The following is a 22,940-nucleotide window of genomic DNA, read 5'->3' as shown; positions in this document are numbered from 1 at the left end:
AATTAGTCCACCTAAATTGGCGCTAGAGAGAATCGAACCTCAGAGCTCAAAAGGAGCACACTCTCAGGTCCCAAGCTAATACCAATGCACCAACCCAAGTGGGTTGGGTTCTGATTGTGTTAATGGCACTCTTTGTCTCTACAAAGGCTTTGGCAATGTATTTAAAATTGTATTGTGGAACGCTGCTACCGCGGAATTTAAGATCGTCCCTCCTAGCCTTCAATGGTATGAAAAAATTGAGTTTAATTGTTTTTGTAGTCTAATATCTAAGTTTTCACCTAGAGATTCATGAAGTTCATGAACATTGTTGTTAGATTTAGGATTTTATATCAAGATGAATGTTATGAAGTTATTTAGAATATGTAGTTTTGTAAGATCCTAGATGGAAAGTGTATTTAATCATGTGTGATTTTATGCATGCATTTTTGCAAGGGATTATATCTTAGTACATGTTGAAAGAGTGAATGTATCAGATAAGCTGTATTTTGCCCTTTTACTTTTTTGTAACTTATAATTAAATTATCAATTGGGCTGATATCAATATATAACGGTGTTCTTCACTTGTGTGGTATTGTGTTTTCGATGATTGCTCTTCTCCCCCGTGAATCGATCAGAATCTCCATGTCCCTTCTTCCTCTTGAAGATATTTTTCAGCAGTGCAAATCCTACCAGAAGATATCTTCCGGCAATGTAAATCATATCTTCCATAATCACTATACATTCTTAAACACTTGCTGTATTTATATAGTAGTAGAAATTCTCAAACAGACAAACACCACTTGCTATAGATAATGATCTTAAATATGCACACTTGTTGAGTTTGGTTTAATAAAAAAGATAAACTTGAAAAGAAAACTTGTTCTACAACACACTTCTAGTTTTTTTGAGTCATGAAATCTGGCTCAGCTGGTTTTTTAGGCAAGAGTGGTAGCAATCTCTGTGTCTGTGGCATTCTTTTGCCACTTCTTAAGTTCTTTAATGCATTGGATGCAAACCTTTGTACATATATAGAAGATGCAAAGCTTGGTGAAGTCCCGTCCTCATTTTCGGAAGTATTTTGTTGTTTTTCTTCCGCTTGACGCAACAATTTCTGTGCCCTTTTTTCTCTATTTCGACGCCAAACTACTTGTATGAACCGAGCTCCCCATAACCTCCATTGCAAGGAATAGAACCTGCTCAAACAGTGTCATCAATGAGGCTGCGAAATATCTATACCATTACCTATAATTGGAGATTTGTTCAAATATTTTTATGTTATCAGTATATAGTTATTAAACTCTTCTAGTATTGAATTTTTAGTTAGTTATGGCTCCAATCCTATAGTGTAACATTTTTCCATGAAAATGTATTATCAAAGGCGAAAAAACATAGCAAGCCTTACCTGAAAGTGTGTTGCAGTTGTTTTCTATTAATAAGACGGCGAAATTGTGAAGCAACAATCTTCAAGTCATCATGCATGAGAGCAAAAGCTTCAACTTCTGTAAAAGTTTCCACAGTACTAGTCGAAATAGGTAAGTTCGAGGACTGGGTAGGATCCAAGGCCCAAGTTAGAAGCTCCTCTCCACAAAAATCACCAGTCTTAAGCTCAGAAGAGTTAAAGAAACCAGTTCTTCCACCATTTGTTGTGGCAGTCGCAAGTTTTCCACGCATGATGAAGAGCATTTCGTCCACCGGATCACCTTCACGAACAACACAACTTCTCTCGGTATAAAGGACTGGTTTCAGTTTATCACACATTGCATCTAACAATTTTTCATCCATGCTCCCGAAAATCGGCACCTATCAAATGTTCATCACATGTAAACAAGTATAGTTAAGAGGATAAAGAAAAACCAAGTGAAAGATGAGAGTATTATGAATGATACCGACTTTTTTAAGTAAATCTAAGCAAAGATGTCTCTTTATGTCTCTTCTGAGATCTTTAGGGAGGTTACGAATCAAAGTTTCCTCTTCGACACCTCTATTCTCTTGCCATTTATATTGTTCATACCGTCGAATTCTTTCCTTCATGTAATCCGGTAGCATACGATGGCACATCCATTGTTCTGCATCTCTCCTTTTGATTCTCATTTCTTCAACTCTAACAGTTGTAGATTGTAGATATTTCTGTGACAAGAATCGACACAACCTAAAATCTTTTACTTCATCATAAAAAACCATTAATTTTACAATAGAAAAAGTTCTAAAAAAGTCTCGGTCTGGTCTATTTTAAAAAATGTCAGACTTGGCATGGGCCCGACGTAGACTACGCCATAGGCCCCTATCAGTCGGCCTGACCTATTTCCTCACTTATCTCTGATATCATCTCATAGTCCTTCCTTACTAAGGATTACCTGCATGTTTCCTATAAGTAATGCGAATAGAACTAATCCAAAGACGGCGATGAAGATAGCAAAGATTATCTCCCCAATATAAGTGCTTGTCTTCAGATTCTGCCCAACAGAACTGCAAAAACAACAACAAAATTTGACTATCAAAACATAGTGAACAAAATTAAGGCTGTGTTCGGAAGAGCTTATTTGTGCTCATCATATAACAACTAAAACAAATGTTTGGAGGAACTTATGAAAGTAAATAGCTTATAATTTGTCCTAAAGTTATTTTAAGTCTTATTTTCATAAGCTTCTCATGAGCTTATAGAAAATCAATCACCAACCTTAAATTGCGTAAACCCCACCAAAAGCAGTAGAAGAATTTATGATGAAAGCTTGTATTCAATTCTACCACACGCGACATTAGCGCATCGATAAATATTCCAAAATTGAAAACTGATGGATCAATGATATCATCGGGATCTTTGTAAGGACAAGTAGTAGAATTGTTGAGAATCGAAAAAAGTGTCGGATTGACTCGTCCACAGCTCAGATAGGAATCATCAAAGAATGTAGTATCCTTCAATTGTCTGCGCCAACACCGCAACTCGGATTCTATCGAAAACAAATACCAAAAAGCCCCAACAACCTAGTATGACAGTTGAACATAAAACTTAGTATAATATTAATAACACAAGTAACAAAATTATAAGCTTGTGACACAAGTAACAAAATTATAAGCTTACATGACTTGCTAGCATATAGAGAAAAAGATTATAAGCAGCTCCAGCCCAAGCTGTCTCAGTTAATATACCAGAAGTGCTTGTTACTTCTTTGAACAATGGATAAATTCGCAGAAGTCTCGGCGCATATTGTGTTATTATTGTATACTTCAACCAATCCTTTGCTATATAAGGAACTGAGCATTGTCGAATTGGAATCATAGCTAAAATCACCATCTAATATCACATTACAAAAATGTTAAACAACATTGTACTATTTAATACATTGATAACTTACAAAACTAAATTTCTCAAAAAGTACTTTTCACTTTTGATTAAAACACTTTGAGTTCTGATACCTGAGGAAGTGGAAGAATTGACAGAATGTCAATGATGAAATGAGAACTTAAGTATCTCTTTGCTATAGCAAAAGGATCATCAACCGGTTCTCCCCTTCCAAAAACGCGCGAAGAAGGTGCAATAAAACCAGTTCGAAACTGAAAGACGATACGAAGAATGTAGAAAAGATCGAAAAACGTGCGAAGAACACTAGCAGTAATCTTCAATGTTCCATTCAAATTAAGACATTTTCTTTTGTCATCAATCTCAGGGATGTAAAAGAACAATGGATCCATAGATACTGCCATCACACATGTTATTACAAAGATCTTGTTCCATTTTTGAAGTAGTGGACCTTGTGGATCAAGAACACTACACCTAGGAGCTTGTTTGTCCAATGATTCATTATTTTTTGTAGGAGTAACAGTTGATTTTGATTTTCTTTTTTCAAATCCATCAATTGAAGAATCATATTGTGAAAAATTAAAAGATGATGATTCCGATTTCCAATCTTCAAATCTGGTCACGAAAATAAACTAAGTTATGTAACATAACATATCATATATTTTGTCACATATCATAGAAGAAGTTCAACTAAAAATTGAAAATTAACCAACTTGGAAAACCATGCTTTATGCTTAGTATTAGTATATACTACCGATCTTGTATATAAGTAAATTTTGACTTTTTAGGTTAATTTAATAACTAATATATCTGGTCCATAATATGAATCAAATACATAAATTATTCAATGAACCTAAAAAGTGAAAATTTGTTTATATACAAGATCGGTAGGAGTATCATATAAGTTTGTAACTCATAGTAATTTGGTCATATTTTGAACTACTAACTTCTGAATTCAGATTCCATGTAGTCACCACCGATTGCAAGCATTCACACAGTCAACACATCAGAGGAGCGTTGGATCAAGATGGTTATATGATTTAGTATTTTAGATTAAAAAAAATAAATCAAAATTTACATTAAAATCTAGATTGTTCGATTTTAATCCAACGACTAATGATGTGTTGACTGCGTGAATGTGTGCAGAATCCTATCTTCTCTAACAGGTGTTAAGTTCTCAATTATTATAGAAAACATTTGAAAATAAACAATTTTCTTTTGAAAAAGAATCATTAAAATGATACTTTCTTTTTCATAAACAAAGGAAATGAATCACTTTTCTCTGACACAAAAGAAAATGAATAGCAAATGAAAGATCATATGTGATGCTAAATTTATCCAAAGTACAAACCTCACAAATTTCTTTTCCTTTGGAGTCATGATGATTAAACTGCTGCAATAAATAGTAACAATATTTGAAGATTCACTGCAACCCTGCAAAATCCATCTTCAAATGAGAATTTTCCTAAAAAACTATAAAGTAGTTCACACATAAATAGAAAGAAAAAGAAGTGTTGCATGGCTATAAAATCATTGGCCAATTTTTTTTATCTGTTTGTAATATAAGTTATTGATAAAAAAAAATATATATAACACACTCAATTATCCAAGACTTAAATATTAATTTAAAATTATAAAAGAAAATAGCAAGAGAAAGATAGAGAACAAAATATGAGCTAAAACTTGAAGTCAGAGGAAACACCATATGAGCTAAAACTCAGAAAATCTGTTATGAAGTTTCAAAGACAAAGTTGAAATAAACATAAGTTGTCAATAGTTGATGATGTTTTGTTGGTTTTGATAAGTGTGATGAAGTTTATTGGTTTGTTACTATACCTATAGGAGGAAACAAAGCAGAGAGAAGAATTAAGAGTTTAAAACTTATAAAAGCAAATAAAATGTTGCATGCAATGCAACCTTGATAATTAAGAAAGAGTTTTTTATGGCTACTTTGTTCACACAACACAACCATGAAAGTGTAATACAAAAAAAGAAAGGAAAAGAGTGAGTGAGTGGGATACGTAGAAAGTGTGAGGAGAGTTTCATTTCAGCAGCTAAACAACAAATGAATTAATCTTTTTTGACTCATTGACATGCAAAATAAAATTCTCTCTCAAAATCAAAATCAATTATAGTAAAGTTTTAGTAAAGTTACTAAATTTTAGTTTAAATTTTATTTTTAAAAAATTTTAGAATCCAAAATTAATTATTAAATTAGTTTCACCCAAATTCTTACTCAATTGACAAATATAGAAATTGTTAAGTCATATATATGTGTTGTTTTGGATTTAAAGTCTGGATTTGGCATTTGTGCGTGTGAATTTCATATGGTATAAGGGGATTCTCAGGGAGCATCACGAGTAACAACGAGTCAATATTTTAAGACTACAAGAGAGATATTATATCTTCATTTAAAATTTTGATGCATTAGGTATAGAGTCATCTCAACTCTCTTATAAATTTAATATTCTTCTCATTCATAATTGATAGAAGACTTAATCATTCACCTGAAACCCAACAATCTCCCCTCAAGTGTAAGTTTCCACCATCCTATTATTGATTCAATATAGAATCCAATCTTACTCTCCCACCCAGCTGAACCATGACTATGATACTTGTTGGGGGAGTCCGATGGAGCGTCAGAAGTAACAACAGGCCAATGCTCCTGGTCACAAGAGAGAGACACCACATCTCCACGCAAAATCTTAAGGCATTTAGATGTATGAATCATCTTATATATCTAATATTCTTCTCATTCATAGTCGATGTGAAACTTAATCACCCGCACTTAAAATCCTACATATATTTATATGGGTGGCATATATATTTGGTCTACATGTCCTATTCATTTTAGCTTTTTTTATATAATTACAGTTTTGGTCCTCATTTTCATTTTTCATGAAATTGGTCCTCTATTAGATTTATGTACTTATAAATGACGATTTAATATATTTTAAATGGGACATACAATCTGATGATGATGATATCAAACGATCAAAAGTCATGAAATTATAAAAAAGAACTCATTCAAAACTCATGTTTCAATTTCAAAAATTATTCATTTTTATTATTTAATTAATGAAATGTAAATAATTAATCTACTTGAATGAATCTATATCATCAAGATGTATACGTTGTCATTTAAAATATGTTAAATTATTCTTCTTCTTTTTTTGTCAAAATAAAGTATAAAGGAATAAAAATTGAGTGATTTTAAAAAAAGGGATCAATTTTATGAATGAGTAAAAATAAGAGGATCAAAATTATAATTAAACCTAAAATATTTATATTATAATTAATTTTCATGAGCTATGGACTATATATGGTTCATCACATTTAGATCATAGTCATTGATCGACAAAATTATCAATTTGGTATCGAAATTGTATAACTTTATCAACTTCACTTTCAAATATATAGAAAGAGATTATTTTTCTTTAAATAAATAGTCATGGGAAAAAAGTTTTCAAATTAATCTTTAAAGATTAATGTTAGAACAACTACCTGGTACAATAGATAAACAAAATAATAAATCACAAACAATGAAATAAATGCGATATTTGATTACAAATTTCGATCAAGTATGTTTTTGTCTCGTCTAGAGCATCATTAGATATGTCTCGAAAATTACAAAATGTTAGGAATCGGACGTCTAGTTTGGCCTTAGTAAGAAAAATTCTAATATTAATTTGAGAATTATTTTTTGTTTAGATTACGGGTGCATGAATCGTATAAAAACCAAATAATTTTAAAAAAAAAATTCAATATAAAAAATTGATGATTAACATCACAAAAGTTATATTATCCCTTCCAAATCAACAAAATATAATTGAGCTTGATGCAACTGAATAAGAGAAGAGGTACTACAAACAAAGCAACATCCACCAAATTGCATGATTAATTTTTGCTTTTATCTTTTAGTCATGATCAATTGACCAATGTGTCGTGTGATATATGGCCCATCACAAAGTGGAGAAGCATACCCACTTTTCTTTCCTTCCTTGCACTCTCACTTATAAGTTGTTTTAGAGAAGAAAATGAGAAAAGGAGCTTCATGGACTAAAAATAAAAAAATTATTATATATATTTTTAGGAAAATAAGAGGATCATTTCGTTCGGTTTACATTTTCAGCATGTGGCTCTCATGCGCGTCGATCATTTTTACAGCTCATTTGGCTTGCTTGCGTTTGAGTTGTATGGACGGAGCGAAACTATCGATTGTTCACAGGATCAGAGGACACGCCCCATATTTTGTTGGACGATATCAAACTTTTGTCTTTTAGGTGGTTGAAGTCGACGAGTGTTTCGTTAGCTTATAACTACCATAGTTGGTGGTCTATGTTAAGGCAAATGCAATCTCTAATCTTTATTCATCATAGGCAAGGCCTTATATAGTTCATACAAAGTGTTTACAACAAACTAATCAACAAACTAACAAACTTAACCAACTAACTTGGCCTACAAGTAACCAACGCGCGCGCAGGCCTTGGCAGCTGCGGTTGGCTCACACGCGTGCCTAGCTCGCCAATGAGCTTTCTTGCTGCATACACACTAACATAGCCTCTCCTAAACTGCATTCTGTACAAAGATTCAGTTTACATCTTCAATCTTACACAGGCCCAATACATCTCTGAACCTACAAAAAACATCAAGGCTCAAAGCCTTAGTCATGATATCAGCAACTTGCTCAAAGGATGAGCAATGCAGCAGCTGAACCTTCCCATCCTTGGTTAGATCCCTAAGAAAGTGAAACCTGACATCTATGTGCTTGCTTCTTCCATGCATCACTGGATTCCTTGACAGCTTAATTGAAGAGCTATTATCACAGAATATGGTGATGCATTCCTCTTTGCCTGCACAGATGTGAGCAAGGAGCCTAGACAACCAAATTGCTTGACAGGCACAGTTGGCTGCTGCTATAAACTCTGCCTCAGTGGTGGATAGTGTTACAATTGGTTGCTTCTTTGAGGACCATGACACTACCTTTGAACCAATCATAAACACATAACCTGATGTGCTTTTTCTATCATCTAAATCACCTGCATAATCAGAGTCTGACCAGCCAGATAATTCTTCACCATTTCCTTTTCCATACCACAGACCATGGCTAATGGTACCCTTCAAATATCTGAGGATTCTCTTGACTGCAGCAACATGGATCTCAGTTGGCCTCTCCATAAACCTTGCAACTAGGCAAACTGAAAAAGCCAAATCTGGTCTAGTAGCAAGCATATACATCAGACAACCAACCATCTGTTTGTAATTGGTAGCATCACAAGCTATTCCATCTTCATCTTTAACCAATTTGTTGCCTGGCACAATTGGATTGCACACACCATTACAGTTTTCCATGTTGAACCTCTTGAGAATTTCACAAGCATACTTTTGTTGGGACATGAAAATTCCTTCTTTGGTCTGCTTTACTTCAACTCCAAGGAAGTACCTCATTTTTCCCAAATCAGTCATAGCAAAGTTCTTTTCCATGGATATTTTGAATTCATCAAACAGTTTTTGGTCATTACCAGTAAAAATCAGATCATCAACATACAAACTCACAATGATTACTTTACTTTCTGCTTCTTTCTTTACAAAGAGAGTGTGTTCATGAGCACACTTCATGAAGCCTTCCTTGCAAAAATAGGCTTCTATTTTGCTATACCAAGCTCTAGGGGCTTGCTTCAATCCATAGAGAGACTTTTTCAACTTGTAGACCATATCTTTCCCTGCTTTCTGATAGCCTAAAGGTTGTTCAACATATACTTCCTCATCCAGCTCACCATGTAAGAAAGCACTTTTCACATCAAGTTGAAATATACACCAATTTCTAGCTGCAGCTATGGCCAACAAGGTTCTAATAGTATCCCATCTAGCCACAGGAGCAAAGACTTCATTGTAATCAATGCCCTGCTGCTGAGTATATCCCTTTGCCACCAATCTTGCCTTGTATTTATCTATCTTTCCCTGTTCATTATACTTTGTTTTATAGATCCATTTGACTCCAATTTTCTTAGCTCCAGAAGGAAGATGTGTTAATTCCCAAGTATCATTACTTTCAATAGCTGTAATTTCATTATCCATGGCTTGCCTCCAGACATCATGCTTTGCAGCATCATTGTATGATATAGGATCTTCACTTGGACTGAAAAAAGCTTGGCTGTTGCTGCTTTCTCCAATCTCAATGTCACCTGTTTCATAATCATTCAAGTAATCAGGCCTCTTTGAAACTCTTTTGCCCAATGGATTCTCATTGTTTCCATCTTCCTCTTCTGAATCAGACACAACTAGATCCATATCTTCACTCTGAGAATTGCTGGCTTGTTCTTCAGCATCATTGTCTGTCTGATTTGCATGACTTGTGGAAGGGATTTCAACATCATCACAGTCAACTATCTGTTTCATCTTGTTGGAATTCTCAGAATTCTTCTCATCCCAGTTCCACTGTTTGCTTTCATCAAACTTGACATCTTTGCTGACAACAATTCTCCTTTTAACTGGATCATACAACTTGTAAGCCTTAGATTCTTCACTTAAGCCTAAGTGAATGCAGACTGTACTTTTGTCATCTAACTTCTTTCTCAAGTTATCTGGAACATGTACATAAGCAATACATCCAAACACTTTGAAATGGCTTACAGATGGTTTAATCCCACTCCAAGCTTCTTCAGGAGTCACATCTTTGACTGCAAAAGTGGGAGATCTGTTGAGTATGTGAGCAGCCCAGTTCACAGCTTCAGGCCAAAAACTTTTTGGAACATTCTTTTCACTGATCATACATCTAACCATATTCATAATGGTTCTATTCTTCCTCTCAGAGACTCCATTCTGATGTGGAGTGTAGGCTGCTGTAAGCTGTCTTCTTATGCCATGACTGTCACAAAACTCATTGAAAACAGATGAAGTATACTCACCTCCCCTATCTGTTCTAAGGCATTGAATGGCTTGCTTACATTCATTCTCAACTAATGCTTTGAACTTCTTAAACATGGTTAGAGCCTCAGATTTCTCATACATGAAGTAAATCCATGTCTTTCTGCTCATGTCATCTGTAAAGGTAATGAAATATCTTTTCTTTCCATTTGACTCAGGGCTAATTGGTCCACATATATCAGAATGAACCAGTTCTAATTTTGTGCTAGCTCTCCATGAACTTTTCTTAGGTGCAGATTGTTTTTGTTGTTTACCTTTCATACAGTTTGTACATTTTTCATTTGATTCCTTCAACTTAGGTAAACCAATAACCATTTGCTTTTGAGTCAGTATATTCATACCTTTGAAGCTCAAGTGGCCATATCTCTGGTGCCATAGGGTAGAGTCATCAGCTCCTGAGATCTTCATACATTGAGGGACTATGACAGGTGCTTTGATCACAAACATTCTATTGAAAGTCATTGTTGTGGCCATGATCAAGCCCTTTTCATCATGAAACACTTTGCAGGCATCATCTTTGAATATAATTGTCAAATTCTTTTGCTGCAACTGACCAATACTCAATAGGTTGTTCTTCAATCCAGGCAAATAATACACACTTGTGAGAGTTTGAACAAAACCCTTAATGTACAGCTTCAAATTACCCTTACCTTCAACAGCCATTTTTGAGTCATCACCCAATTTCACTGAGTCTTTGAATGTGTCATCAAAATCAAACAACCAGTTCTTGTTTCCCACCATGTGGTTGCTACAACCTGAATCCAAGAACCACAATTCCAGCTTATCATCAGACTCAATTGAGTTGTTGACTGCAGTTTCTTGAGCCATCAAGAGAATTTCTTTTGTTTCATCAAATTGTGCATAGTTGGCATGATCTTCTTCCCAACTTGGGCAATCAGCTTGATAGTGACCAAGTTTGTGACATTTATAGCATTCTACTGATTCTTTATTAATGCTAGCACCTCTTCCCCCTCTTCCTCTAGCCCTACCACGACCTCTGCTGTAAGAACCTTCACCTCTACCACCATTGTAGCCTCTTCCACCATTAGAGACCTTGAGGATCTGTTCTTGCTCATCTTTCTGACTCCTCATTCTTTGTTCTTGAACAAGTAAACTGCTCTGCAGCTCATCAACTGTCATGGTTGTTGTATCATTAGATTCTTCTATTGAACAAGCAACATAGTTGAATCTAGATCTCAAGATCTTTTCAACAATCATAGACTGTGTCACAGTCTCTCCATGACTACTCATCTTGTTTGCAATGCACAGAGTTCTTGAGAAATATTCCTCAATGGATTCACCAATCTTCATGTTGAGGGTTTCAAAATCCTTCCTCAAAGCTTGAAGTTGTGCTCTCTTCACTTTGGTGGATCCTTGATACTTCTGTCGCATTGAGTCCCATATCTCTTTGGCTGTACCTCTTGCAAGAATGGTTTCAAGGATTGATCTATCAATGGCTTGAAATAGGAAGTTCTTCGCCTTCAAATCATTCAATTTGCTCTCATGTGCACGTTGAATTTGTTCTTGCGATGCTCCAGCAGGAGCAACAAACACACCATCTTCAATGAGATTCCAATACTCTTTGGATCTCAGCAGATTTTCCATTAGCATCGACCAGTGATCATAATGTCCATCAAAGCGAGGGATGGATGGTTGCAGGTAACTACTTGATTCCGCCATGGAATCTTCAAGCAAGAAACGAAAAAACGATAAATCTTTGTAACTGCGGTTAGGAATCAAAGGATTGGATCGTTTTGGAGGTAAACTGATACCAAATGTTAAGGCAAATGCAATCTCTAATCTTTATTCATCATAGGCAAGGCCTTATATAGTTCATACAAAGTGTTTACAACAAACTAATCAACAAACTAACAAACTTAACCAACTAACTTGGCCTACAAGTAACCAACGCGCGCGCAGGCCTTGGCAGCTGCGGTTGGCTCACACGCGTGCCTAGCTCGCCAATGAGCTTTCTTGCTGCATACACACTAACAGTCTAGTCCTATGATTTGTTCGAGCTTTGTATGATTTGTTTATGATTTTGTTTCTATGACACTTTGTAAACTTTTGTAGCCTATCTTGGTACGTCTTGTGTTGGGGAGACTGTTGTTGTAATATATCTCATTTTAGCTTTTAAAAAAAAAATTAGGAAAAATTATAGTTACTTGAATTAAATGATAATTAAGTGATATTTACTTGAGTACATCGAAACGTGATAGAGTTTTGTGAACTATCGTTAAAACTGGACGTAAATGTGTAGGCTGATCCAACAATTTTAGAGGTCTATAATTATTTTTCTTAAAAGAAAAACAAAAGACTTACAAAAAAATAACATAATAAGTTAGGTTTTATTAAATCTAAGGAATAACTCCATGACCTTGAAGATATGAGATTTTCTACTTAGTTAACCAATTGAACTAATTAAACAATTTTTATTATTAGCATGATATATAGTGTGTTTTATTACTTGCCTCCTTTCATGCTTATTTTCTCTACACGTGTGTTCTTTTTTAATTAACTTTTTCTTAAACATGTTTTTTTTTACAAGCCTTATACATGTTTGTAATAATTTATTTATTTTATGTTTTTTCTACACTATCCCTTGATAATTTAGGAGTATTTATCCAACAACCAATGAGAATAAACCACGTGCATGCAAAATAAAAGTTGGTTAAAAATTAGTTGTGGATTTCACATGTAAATATACTTATGTGGCTTGTTTTCGTTGGGTAAGAGTTTTGGTCCCCTTAAACATGTGATTAGGGTTTTGATAAAATATCATTAATTATTTTTAAATAAAAAAGCTTCACTTTAAAGTTTGTTTTAGGTCTCGTTTGGTGTTGGGTCTGCTTTGCTCATGCGTATGGAGAAAATTTGGTTGGAATGAGAGAACTCACCTTGTGTGCCTCATAGGTTCATCAATGGAGATTAATCATCGATATATACGATGGAAACTTCGTAACAATATCATATTTATCCAAAAAAAATATCATAGTAATAATTAATTGATTTAATCTGTATATATTGACCGTGTTTAAAACTTTTTTACATAAGCATCTAATCAAATCACATCATGTAAATATTTATTTGTTGAAAATTTTTATAAGGGACTAAACTATAAACATGACATTATATAGTATGATTTAATTAAATATATGTATAAAAGTGTAAGTGTTTATATACTATCCATAAATTCTAACTCAACTGACAGAAATGTTGAAATTATTACGAATTTTCAATAACATGTATAAAAAAAATGATTACATACTACTATAAGTACAGTATTTCATGAATGATATGAATTTAAAAAGAATCTAGCCTACCACATCATCTTTTGTCTCTGTTAATTATACTTTATGACATGTTTGATGCATTACTATAAAAAATGGACATGAAAAAGTAGAAAAAGAAATAAAAGGAAGAAGGGAAGGAAAAAGAGGGACACAAAAGAAAGAAGAAAAAACCACCAAAATTGGATCCCACGTGAACCGTGTGATATCTTTTTCTGCTTTAAACAAGGAATTAACGATCCTTCTCGATGAGATTAATTTTATTTTAACAAATTCTTACAGATGGTTAGTGTGGTTGATTCTCTCGGATTAATCGGTCCTTAGATCAGATGTCGAGTTTTTTTATAAAAAAAATTCAGTATCCAACTTCTTTTTTGTTTTTTTACTAAAAAAACAAACAATGATGTTATTCATTCAAATTTGTAAAGTGCATCAATTGAAATTATTACATATTAAAGTTCGATAAAAACTAAGAATGGTGAATCTGCGAACAAGTTCACAACATCCAAGTTAATAGCGTAAAACAGTCAATAACAAAGCCTACAATTGATATGACAAAATTCAAATGTCCGAAATAGACGTGTCTCTAGATCTATAACATTGAAGACAATCAAATCATTGAATCTGCACTGAATTTAGATCAAACAAATATGCAAATCTAAATAAAATAAACACCGTACTAAGACGAAAAATTATTGCTGTAATTTTGGAAACCTTTTTATAGTCTTTGTGGCTAGGTTGAATGACGGCAAGCAAAATCATACAATCATCTCTTCTCTCAATATTCTGTTTCTTCATCTCTTTAGTTTTATTTCAACGAATGCTATTCATTCATTGGGATTCCTGGACAAAACTCGGATTATTTCGATCTCCCTACTATAAAAGGGTTTCCAAAATTACATCAAACAAACACCGTACTAATACGGTCCGTCGTTTCAATCTCTACTAGAGTTAGAATCGTAAGTAGATAAGATGAGATGAACCAAAGTAGCTAGTAAGTATCCATTCAAAAGTATACGAATTGAAGAAGAAAAAAAAATCATTCAGTTATGATGCATTAAAAATTCTAATGTAAATTCTAAAAAAAGTTGATTTTGATTAAAAATTATCCATTAAAAATTATCAAGACAAAATTCTAAAATTATCAAGACAAAATTGAAACAAAATAGAAAGTCTATTCTGATGCATTTTTTACTTAAAATACCAATGTATTTGTAAATTCAGATTACCATCTTTTTATTGCCAAATTTGTTTGGTTGTTGAAAGATATTTAGTACCTAATTAGTAATTTGTGCAAAAGAATTGACATAAGACGCAAAGCTTAATAGATACTAAGATACCCCATAAAAATCATCCATAATGGATAAGATATCTTGAAAATTTCTCATCTCACCTACTCACTTTCTCACTCACCCCTTGTTTTTCCATTTTTCCCCTTGGTCAAAAAATTCGAAACGCGTTTTCTGAATTTTTTTTGCCTTTAAAAACAACTTCGGAATGTGTTTTCCGAATTTTTTCCAAATTTGAACTAAAAAATTCGGAAAATACATTCCGAATTTTTTGACCAAGGGCAAAAATGGAAAAACAGGGGGTGGGTGAGAAAGTGAGTGGGAGGGATGAGAAATTTTCAGATATCTTTACCTTAACAAATAGATTCCCACAAAATTTTGCAAATGATTGTGTTATGATATCCAACTTGATTCACATCTCATAATATATCATTTTATAACTAGGAATTAGAAAAATATAATCAAGTTAAAATGGTTTAATTATTATATTTCAAGTGAATTCTATATTTCAACTAATGCTCTTTCCTTATTATACTAATAGTTATATCTTCCTAATTAGTCAAACAAACATACAAAAACTAAATTGCTGACAACTAATTAAAATGTGAATAATGAATTGAAATATATAGACATTAGGCAAATAAGATAAAAGCAAAAAATTCACGAGGTATCAGCTCAGTAGTAAGAGTTTGAACATGTAACCTCAAAGGACGGTACAAGTCCTTTCGAGAACAGTTGTAAGTTGTAAAATGGTCAGTAATATCATTTCCAAAGAGAATAAACACAGAAGACATTTTTAAAAAGTAGAATATTGATATAGAAATGGAAAGTATATATATAAAATTACACTAATTTTGCGCCAAGGATCCAAGCAATATATAAAATTATATATATCCAAATGCATCAAATGAATTACATTCTAAACACTGTGTCCTCACCTGTCCCTGATAATAGATATATCTCAAAAGAATGCAAAAAGATTACAACTAAATGTAACAATTGACATTCAAATTTCCACAGTAATGAAATGAAATATATAAAAAGATAATGCTGCCTAAACTTTGGTAACAGTAAAGTCTGTATGCAAAGTAAGCTAGATGATGACATTTATTAATCCTACATTTTTTCTCCCTAACCTATGAATTAATGTGGAATAAGCAACTTGCCTCGCCTTAAGTGTTAGGTTTTTCCTCGTCGGATTGAGAGCACGGAGGCTCAGAATTAACAAAGAAGTCATCCACTGAAATTAAAACCAAAAGGTAGGTTGTAAGAATCTTTGTTTTATCAAATTTGAACTTAAATAATAATAAATAGAAAAACAAATTAAGGCATTTTTATCATATATGCATATCGTTTATTCATCAATGGTTGAAATTACTTACTCAACTATTTAAAGTGAATTGCGCACTTTAGAGGACCTACATCAGGGATCTAATACATCCTGACATAGGCCTATCTACTGACATAAGCACTTGTGAGACTGTTCGAGAGAGCTTATGCAAACAGTTTATAAGATTGTCCATAAGTTGTTTTCAGCTTATTTTCATAAGCTCTCTACGATAGCTTATGAACATAGCTTATAAATGCTTAATTAAGTTGTTTATTCAAACTACGCCTAAGTGGTGGTTCAGAACTTAGAGCCTATTTGATTGTCGACTAAATAATATAGGACCACTATTATTCATCAAAGTTACTGTATTAAACTTTGCGGCATGTAAAAAGAATAAATATGTGCAGTTAAAACTACCTATATCCTGTTGATCTGGAGATTCAAGCAACATGTCTGAATCAGACGGCAAAAATGGCGAACCCGGATAGTTTCCCAAAGCTCCTAGATCTGCAAAGAATTCAACATATTTCATTGAATTGAACAGAAATACAATAATAAGTATCTGTGAAATGTTTGAGGCTAAAAATATTTAGATCAAATACGGCACAGTAGGACTACTAATTTGTAGTGTTAGGGTTTGGTTGGTGTCGACAGATTGGTGAACATACAAAATCATAATTAGTAGAATCTTTTATTGAGTCGACTCCAAAGTGTGATGTTCACAGATAAAGAAACACGGACAAAACTCAATCAAATATTAAATTATGAGTAACAAACAATAATTGCGCCAAGCTTCTTTTTAGAGGACACATTTCACTGCATTCTAGAAAAGCATACAAAAAATAGCTTATTTGAAAACAGTTTGACTTTATTTTATCTTTTTGTTATAAAAATAGCTTATACATAAGCACTTACATAATGAGCACTTAATTAAGCTGTTTATCCAAACAAGACCTATATATATAAAGAAGATCTTAGATAAGAAATTACCTCCCAAGTTTGGCAAATCTGCGGTTAAATCTGATAGGCTAAAATTCCACTGAATTTGATCCAACGATCTAGAAATCCCGTTTCCACCATCCGGTGCAAGCTGTAGTCCTACTGAACTTGCCACATCAGATGTAAATGCTGAATCAAGAACCGATGCATCTGTGCCCATTCCTGATATTTCTGATGCTGTGAAAGGAAAATGACCGCTTGATGCTACTGATGTTGGACTCACTGGCATTTCTGAGACGGATGACATTGTACCGTTTTGTGGAAGAATAGGGGCCATATCAGAAGCATTGTGGTCCATCACCATACTTCAACAACCACAAATGCAGAGACAATTAATTATAAAACAAAACAACAAAAAGGAAGTATCTCCAGATTAACTTAACACTTAAGTGCATAATGCCACGACAATCAAGGCATAAAATGTGAAATATTGGTCCTATTTGTTTTGATTGACTTATTTGAGTTTATTTGCTGACATAAACACTTGTGAGACTGTTTGGTCCTTTGGGAGAGCTCATGGAAACAGCTTCTAACATGTCCATAAGCTCTCTATATAGATTATGAAAATAGCTTCTTGCTTATATGAAAACATTTTGACTTTATTTTATCTTTCGTTATAAAAGTATCTTATACAAATACAGTCATATCTTAAGCACTTAATTAAGTTGTTTATCCAAATAGGGCCCAAAGCTAGCTATATAAGACCATCTACAACCAATCTCAACTGTAATATCGTCTAATGTATGAAGAAGAGTTTTTAAAAAAAATCGTCTAATGTATGAAGAAAATAAAAGAATTATCTGTAGATGGAATGAATTATGCTAAGGACTCACTCATTCCCGGAATTCATCCGAATGGGATGAAAATTGCTCGGTGCAGGGACTCCATTAACCACATGACAACTTGACATACCCATGGAGTCAATATGAGGCTGACCTGCAGCTGGAATAGGATGCTGCTGTAGCACTGGATATCCCATAGGTAGATTGTTGACTGCACTGCAAATAAACAGTGTTAAAGAATAATGGAAGAACACGAGGAAAATAAAAGGCAAAGAGTGAACTTCATGCACAATATCTAATTCATATGATGGTTTTTAGAATTTAGATTACTGATTAGTTCGCCTTAATATAATGAAGAAGTTTCCACAATTGCAATATCATATATTATTGGCTTAACTACACATTTGGTCCCTTACGTTTATTTTAGGTTTCAATTTGGTCTCTTACGTTTAAAAAGTATCAATTTGGTCCCTTACGTTTATTTTAGGTTTCAAGTTAGTCCTTTCCGTCAATTTTGTCACATGTGGCAGTCAATTTGCAAATGTGGACAGACACGTGGCACTTGTACACGCTGACACGTGTACTGTTCAAACGGTGTTAGTGACAAAACTAATAGTACTAAATGTAAAAGCAAATTGGCAAAGCTCAACATGAATATGCATTAGATTTAGAACCACTGTTCTCGCGTTTAGACCCAATTAAAAGGGAGGGTGATTGCATTGATGATTAGTGTGGTATGTATATCATGCATTTATTTATTTATTTATTTTTTTGGAGTAAAACGGATTCTCTGCGCGCAACTGCAGAGACTAACCCCTCAAGCCTTGTGGGACCCAAATAAGTGGCAAACTCTCCCTAAGAGTTTTTACACTGCTGCATGCCCAAGTCAAGAATCGAACTTAAGTTAAGCTAGAAGAGACCTATGTGATCATCTAACTGCTCTTGGGTTGTATATCATGCATTTAGCTTGATGTGTACTTGAGCAGCTCAATATGTATCAATAATATTACAAGTTATTGAGCCTTCATGGTTTTAAAGAACTTGTATATATTATACATGACGAGAGGGGTAAGAAATTACCAGGCATAGGATGGATTCCATTCTGTATTGGAGCCAATGGAACCTTTGGAGGCATAGGACACTTCATGAGATGATATTGATGCTCAAGTAAATGATTGAATAAAAGTATCTGCTTTTTCAACTTTAGTCTAACATAGTAAGCCCTGAAGAAATCAGCATTCTCTTCTTCCAACTTCTGCCACACTGAATTAATAAAAGCATCATTTAAAAAGCAACGTGAGACAAGTTTGTATCCACTTTTTAAAGAAATTATAAGAATGGAAAGTTTGTGTGTTATATTAAAAGCAATATGTCTCAATTGCCATGTTATGTTGATTTCCATGTTACCATCTGATGGTTAAACCGTTAATAAGGACCTTTTAGGATAAATAAGCTTATCTACTAGCATAAGTACTTGCAAAATTCTTTGCAAGAGCTTATGGAAACAACTTATGGCACGTCTATAAGTTGTTTTAAGCTAATATCCATAAGCTCTCCAGGATAGCTTATGAAAACATAGTTTATTTTATCTTTTGTTATAGAAATAGTTTATGCATAAGCCCTTACTCTCTCTAGCCTTATTCATACGCAAAAGTCCTCATAATTCTTGGCCTCAAATATAAGCAAAAATCACCAAATTAACTCTATTTAATATCATTGTTCCAAAAGTACCCCTTATTAATTCTCATATTTTCTAAGCAAGTGCATAGTCCCAAAGCAAATCTAAGGTGATAATTATTATAGTAAACGATATTTTATTTAGTAAATATAACAAATTTCTAAATATGTGTCAAGAAAGAGAGTTTTGCTTATAAATAAGGCCAAAGGGAGTATGTATATAATAAGCATAAGCATTATGCTATTAGCTTTTAATTAAGTTGTTTATCTAACCAGGGTCTAAATGTATAAAGGGTTTTCAGCGAATAACATATGTATAATAGATAACTAAATTTTAATTATAATGCAATATATAAATGGCATGACTGAAACATATAGATGCTTACCGAGAGTTGTAAATCCGGGATCTATCTTTGCCCGAGTCAGTAGTGTTTTAACCACTTCATCTTTATTCATATATAATTGCAGGCACCTTTCTATTAAATTCTGGACCTACAAAAGTATTTTGAATAAATCAAAGGGCAGGAATCGGATTAATAATAAGTATAGGTTAATAGAAAACTAGTCGAGTGTTTAGCAAATAACTACGATATCCTTACAAGCTCAATATCCTGCCGTGAAACCTTTTTGCTATCATTGCTTGAAGCAGATGCTGATCCTGAGTCTGCGACGGGAGCATCAGTTGTGTGATTGTTAGGTTGTTCACTCTTGGGCTCATGAGAAGCTTGAGTTGATGACTGCAATTCTTCGGTATTCTACAATTCCATAAAATTTGTATTTAGTTTAATTATTATATCGCCAGAAGCAAAAATTGTTATGAAACAAATCTAGATAATCACATAAACTTTGCATCACCATAAGAGTAGAAAGCAAGGAAACATTCTGTAACATTGGCTTATTTGAGCTTACATATTGACATAAACACTGCTAAGATTATTTGGGACAGCTTATGACAACAACTTATGACATGTCCAAGAGATGATTTCAGCTTATCTATAAGACCCCGTGTGCCTTCCTACAATGTGATAATTGGATTCAGAGGGATTATGTCCCCCAAACTTATTCATTAGTTACTGCTGATAAACAAATGACAGATAAACCACCGCGAAAAACTCCACTTATCCAAAACATAGACCAAAATCTCCAAGTATTACTGCAATATGAATTATGCTAACAAAGCATTCACCTTCTCTCTCATCATCTCTACTCCTTTTGGGTCCCCAAACAACCATATTAGGGTTCTTCCCCAAACAATCATAATAATAACTTCATACACGCAACAAATCACCTACCTCCACTCAAGTGGTTAATGAGCTCCCCTGAGGACAAATTGTTCACGAGAACCTGAGTTCTATTCCTGGTGGGAACAATTCTTGGCCAGGTTTTACTTACCTCGCGGCCAAACTTTGGATTACCGGGGGCCCCTTCCCATGGTAACCAGAGATTTAATACCCAAAAAAAAAAAAAAACTCGTAGATAAACACTATCCACAATGGCTCACATACAAAGTCAGAATGTATACTATTACTATATTTAATCATGGAACAAACTGTTAATAACAAATCGTTTAAGTTTATTAAAGCTTGTTAGTTAGAAACTTCTCAACTCTTTAAATTTGGGAAAACATGTGCTTATGTTGATTGAATTAAGTAACTTCCTTGGTATTATGAATGCATCCTTATGATGGAAAACAGCATAACAAGCATAAAAGAAGCTGACAGTTAAAGCTAGATACTAAAAGGAACAATATCATGCATTTCTATTATTAGTATTGAGGCGTAAGGAAAACCTTCAAGTTCTTCATTTCAGCAGAAAGAAGGTTGACTGCATCTCATTCGGGAATTTTGAGTAATCACTAACTTCCTTTGAATTCAATTTTGTTTGCACATATGCCTAAGACACCGCCGTATATAGCTAAGTTTCATCTGTAACAAGAAGAACAATGAGAAAATAGTAAACCATGACGCTTCGATAAGTATGTTCCATATCATTAAAAATTAATGAAATAGTATGCAGTTACATATGCATATAAAATGGTTTCTCATATATTATACATTTAAAAGCTTATAAATTTATAAGAAAAGTTGACAAAATAGTGATGTAAGCTTGAGGATGCAACAAAATACCACATTCCAATAGCTATTTTATTCATCAACTAAACAATTCATTTTGAAAGACTAAGATGTTACATTCCACCACAGTTTTTAACATGAATTTTGAATTTCTCCAAGAAGAGAAACAAATCAAATTTGCATATGGTTCATAATACTAAGCATTAATTAATATCTTAAATTGTAACCACATAAAAAAAGGTTAAAAAAAAATTAAATTCATGGAACACTAACAGAAACCATAAAACAGTGTCTCTAACAACATTAAAATCAGATGTTGAAACAACAAACAGAAACAACCCTTTTGAATCTCAACTAGAAAACATAAAGAATTAATAAAAAAAAATAAAACAAAAAAGGAAAGTAGATAAAACAAAAATCGAAATAAACCAGATCTAAATTGTTAATTAAGAGTGAAGAACTTAAATTTAATTAACCAATACAAATATTTCATTCAAAGGAACAAACTTTTTAAGCTACAAGACAACATAAAACCCCCCAAATGCATCAACACAAAAACCAAGAACCTATGAACCAAAAAAAAAGAAATGAAGATCTGAAAAAAAAAAAATATTTACCTCACACCCAGTTCCTCCTGAATCTAGAACCCCCCAAAAAAAAAACAATTAAGAAAAAAAAAATGTTATTTCGACAAATTGAGAATAGCCCAGTACGAAGTTCAAGCTAAAGTAGCTTGAAATAGTAGAAAAGATTGAATCTTTGGGAGAATTAGAGAAAAGTAAGAAGTGGGTTTTGAAGTTGAAGAGAAATGGAGAGTGAATAATGAGAATAATAGCATTGAGGTTTAAGCATAGAGAGAAAGAGAGAGAGAGAATGGGAGAGATATTTTTGAAAAGGGTGGAAAATGATATTTACATTAGAGACAGAAAGAACACGAGAGAGAGAGAGAGAGAGAGAGAGAGAGAGAGAGAGAGAGAGAGTTACAGAGAGAGAGATCTTCAAATGAAAGTAAAAGGTGAAGTGAAAATGAGAAAAAATGGTGGGTGAAAAAAAAAAAAAACAATTTTGATATGAAATTGAAATTGATGGAAAGAAAATTGAAAAATATATACCAAATTGGGATGGTGACTTCTTTGACTCTTGTGGTTTGTTTGTAGTTTCTTTTGGGTTTTTTATTTTCTCGAGAAAAATTATTCTTTTATATAAAAATAAATAAATATTTTTGTGCAAAATAATACATTACATACAGTATTTAACTTTATAATTTTTTGAGATATTTGATTTTTTTTTTACGAAT

At 33.3% G+C, this 22,940-nt stretch overlaps 2 protein-coding genes across 6 annotated transcripts; both read right to left on the bottom strand.

The window, feature by feature from the left end:
- Positions 1-760: 760 nt before the first annotated feature.
- On the bottom strand, positions 761-5,290 carry LOC123884600 (putative cyclic nucleotide-gated ion channel 13). 4 transcript variants are annotated; one of them, XM_045933735.1, is made up of 9 exons: positions 5,195-5,290; positions 4,629-4,711; positions 3,394-3,892; positions 3,059-3,271; positions 2,657-2,961; positions 2,334-2,445; positions 1,870-2,106; positions 1,382-1,779; positions 761-1,172 (listed from the first exon to the last, which is right to left on the bottom strand). In XM_045933735.1, the coding sequence occupies exons 2-9, from the start codon at positions 4,655-4,657 to the stop codon at positions 875-877; spliced, it is 2,091 nt and encodes a 696-aa protein (XP_045789691.1). In that variant the 5' UTR covers positions 4,658-4,711; positions 5,195-5,290; the 3' UTR covers positions 761-874. The 4 variants fall into 4 exon arrangements, with proteins under 4 accessions (XP_045789691.1, XP_045789689.1, XP_045789690.1 ...); XM_045933733.1 differs by having other exon boundaries at positions 4,980-5,279; XM_045933734.1 differs by having other exon boundaries at positions 5,114-5,279.
- Positions 5,291-15,649: 10,359 nt separating this feature from the next.
- On the bottom strand, positions 15,650-22,715 carry LOC123884538. 2 transcript variants are annotated; one of them, XM_045933651.1, is made up of 9 exons: positions 22,261-22,715; positions 21,361-21,496; positions 20,171-20,326; positions 19,958-20,063; positions 18,975-19,157; positions 17,946-18,105; positions 17,104-17,417; positions 16,531-16,620; positions 15,650-16,023 (listed from the first exon to the last, which is right to left on the bottom strand). In XM_045933651.1, the coding sequence occupies exons 2-9, from the start codon at positions 21,373-21,375 to the stop codon at positions 15,956-15,958; spliced, it is 1,092 nt and encodes a 363-aa protein (XP_045789607.1). In that variant the 5' UTR covers positions 21,376-21,496; positions 22,261-22,715; the 3' UTR covers positions 15,650-15,955. The 2 variants fall into 2 exon arrangements, with proteins under 2 accessions (XP_045789607.1, XP_045789606.1); XM_045933650.1 differs by having other exon boundaries at positions 22,357-22,532.
- Positions 22,716-22,940: the final 225 nt, after the last annotated feature.

Source organism: Trifolium pratense, linkage group LG5 (genome assembly GCF_020283565.1).
Source record: "Trifolium pratense cultivar HEN17-A07 linkage group LG5, ARS_RC_1.1, whole genome shotgun sequence".
Lineage (NCBI taxonomy): Eukaryota > Viridiplantae > Streptophyta > Magnoliopsida > Fabales > Fabaceae > Trifolium > Trifolium pratense.
Note: the sequence above shows the minus strand (reverse complement) of the source record. Positions and strands in the feature narration are given on the sequence as shown.

Excerpts from the sequence above, each read along its gene's own strand:
- LOC123884600 (XM_045933732.1), bottom strand. The coding sequence starts at position 5,249 with ATGGTTGTGTTGTGTGAACAAAGTAGCCATAAAAAACTCTTTCTTAAT. Across the intron at positions 4,715-5,114 it reads CTGCTTTGTTTCCTCCTATA|CAGGGTTGCAGTGAATCTTC; the intron begins GGTATAGTAACA and ends AGATGGATTTTG. Across the intron at positions 3,893-4,628 it reads AAGGAAAAGAAATTTGTGAG|ATTTGAAGATTGGAAATCGG; the intron begins GTTTGTACTTTG and ends TTTCGTGACCAG.
- LOC123884538 (XM_045933651.1), bottom strand. Across the intron at positions 19,158-19,957 it reads TCCCGGATTTACAACTCTCG|TGTGGCAGAAGTTGGAAGAA; the intron begins GTAAGCATCTAT and ends TTATTAATTCAG. Across the intron at positions 16,024-16,530 it reads TCCAGATCAACAGGATATAG|TGGATGACTTCTTTGTTAAT; the intron begins GTAGTTTTAACT and ends TTTTAATTTCAG.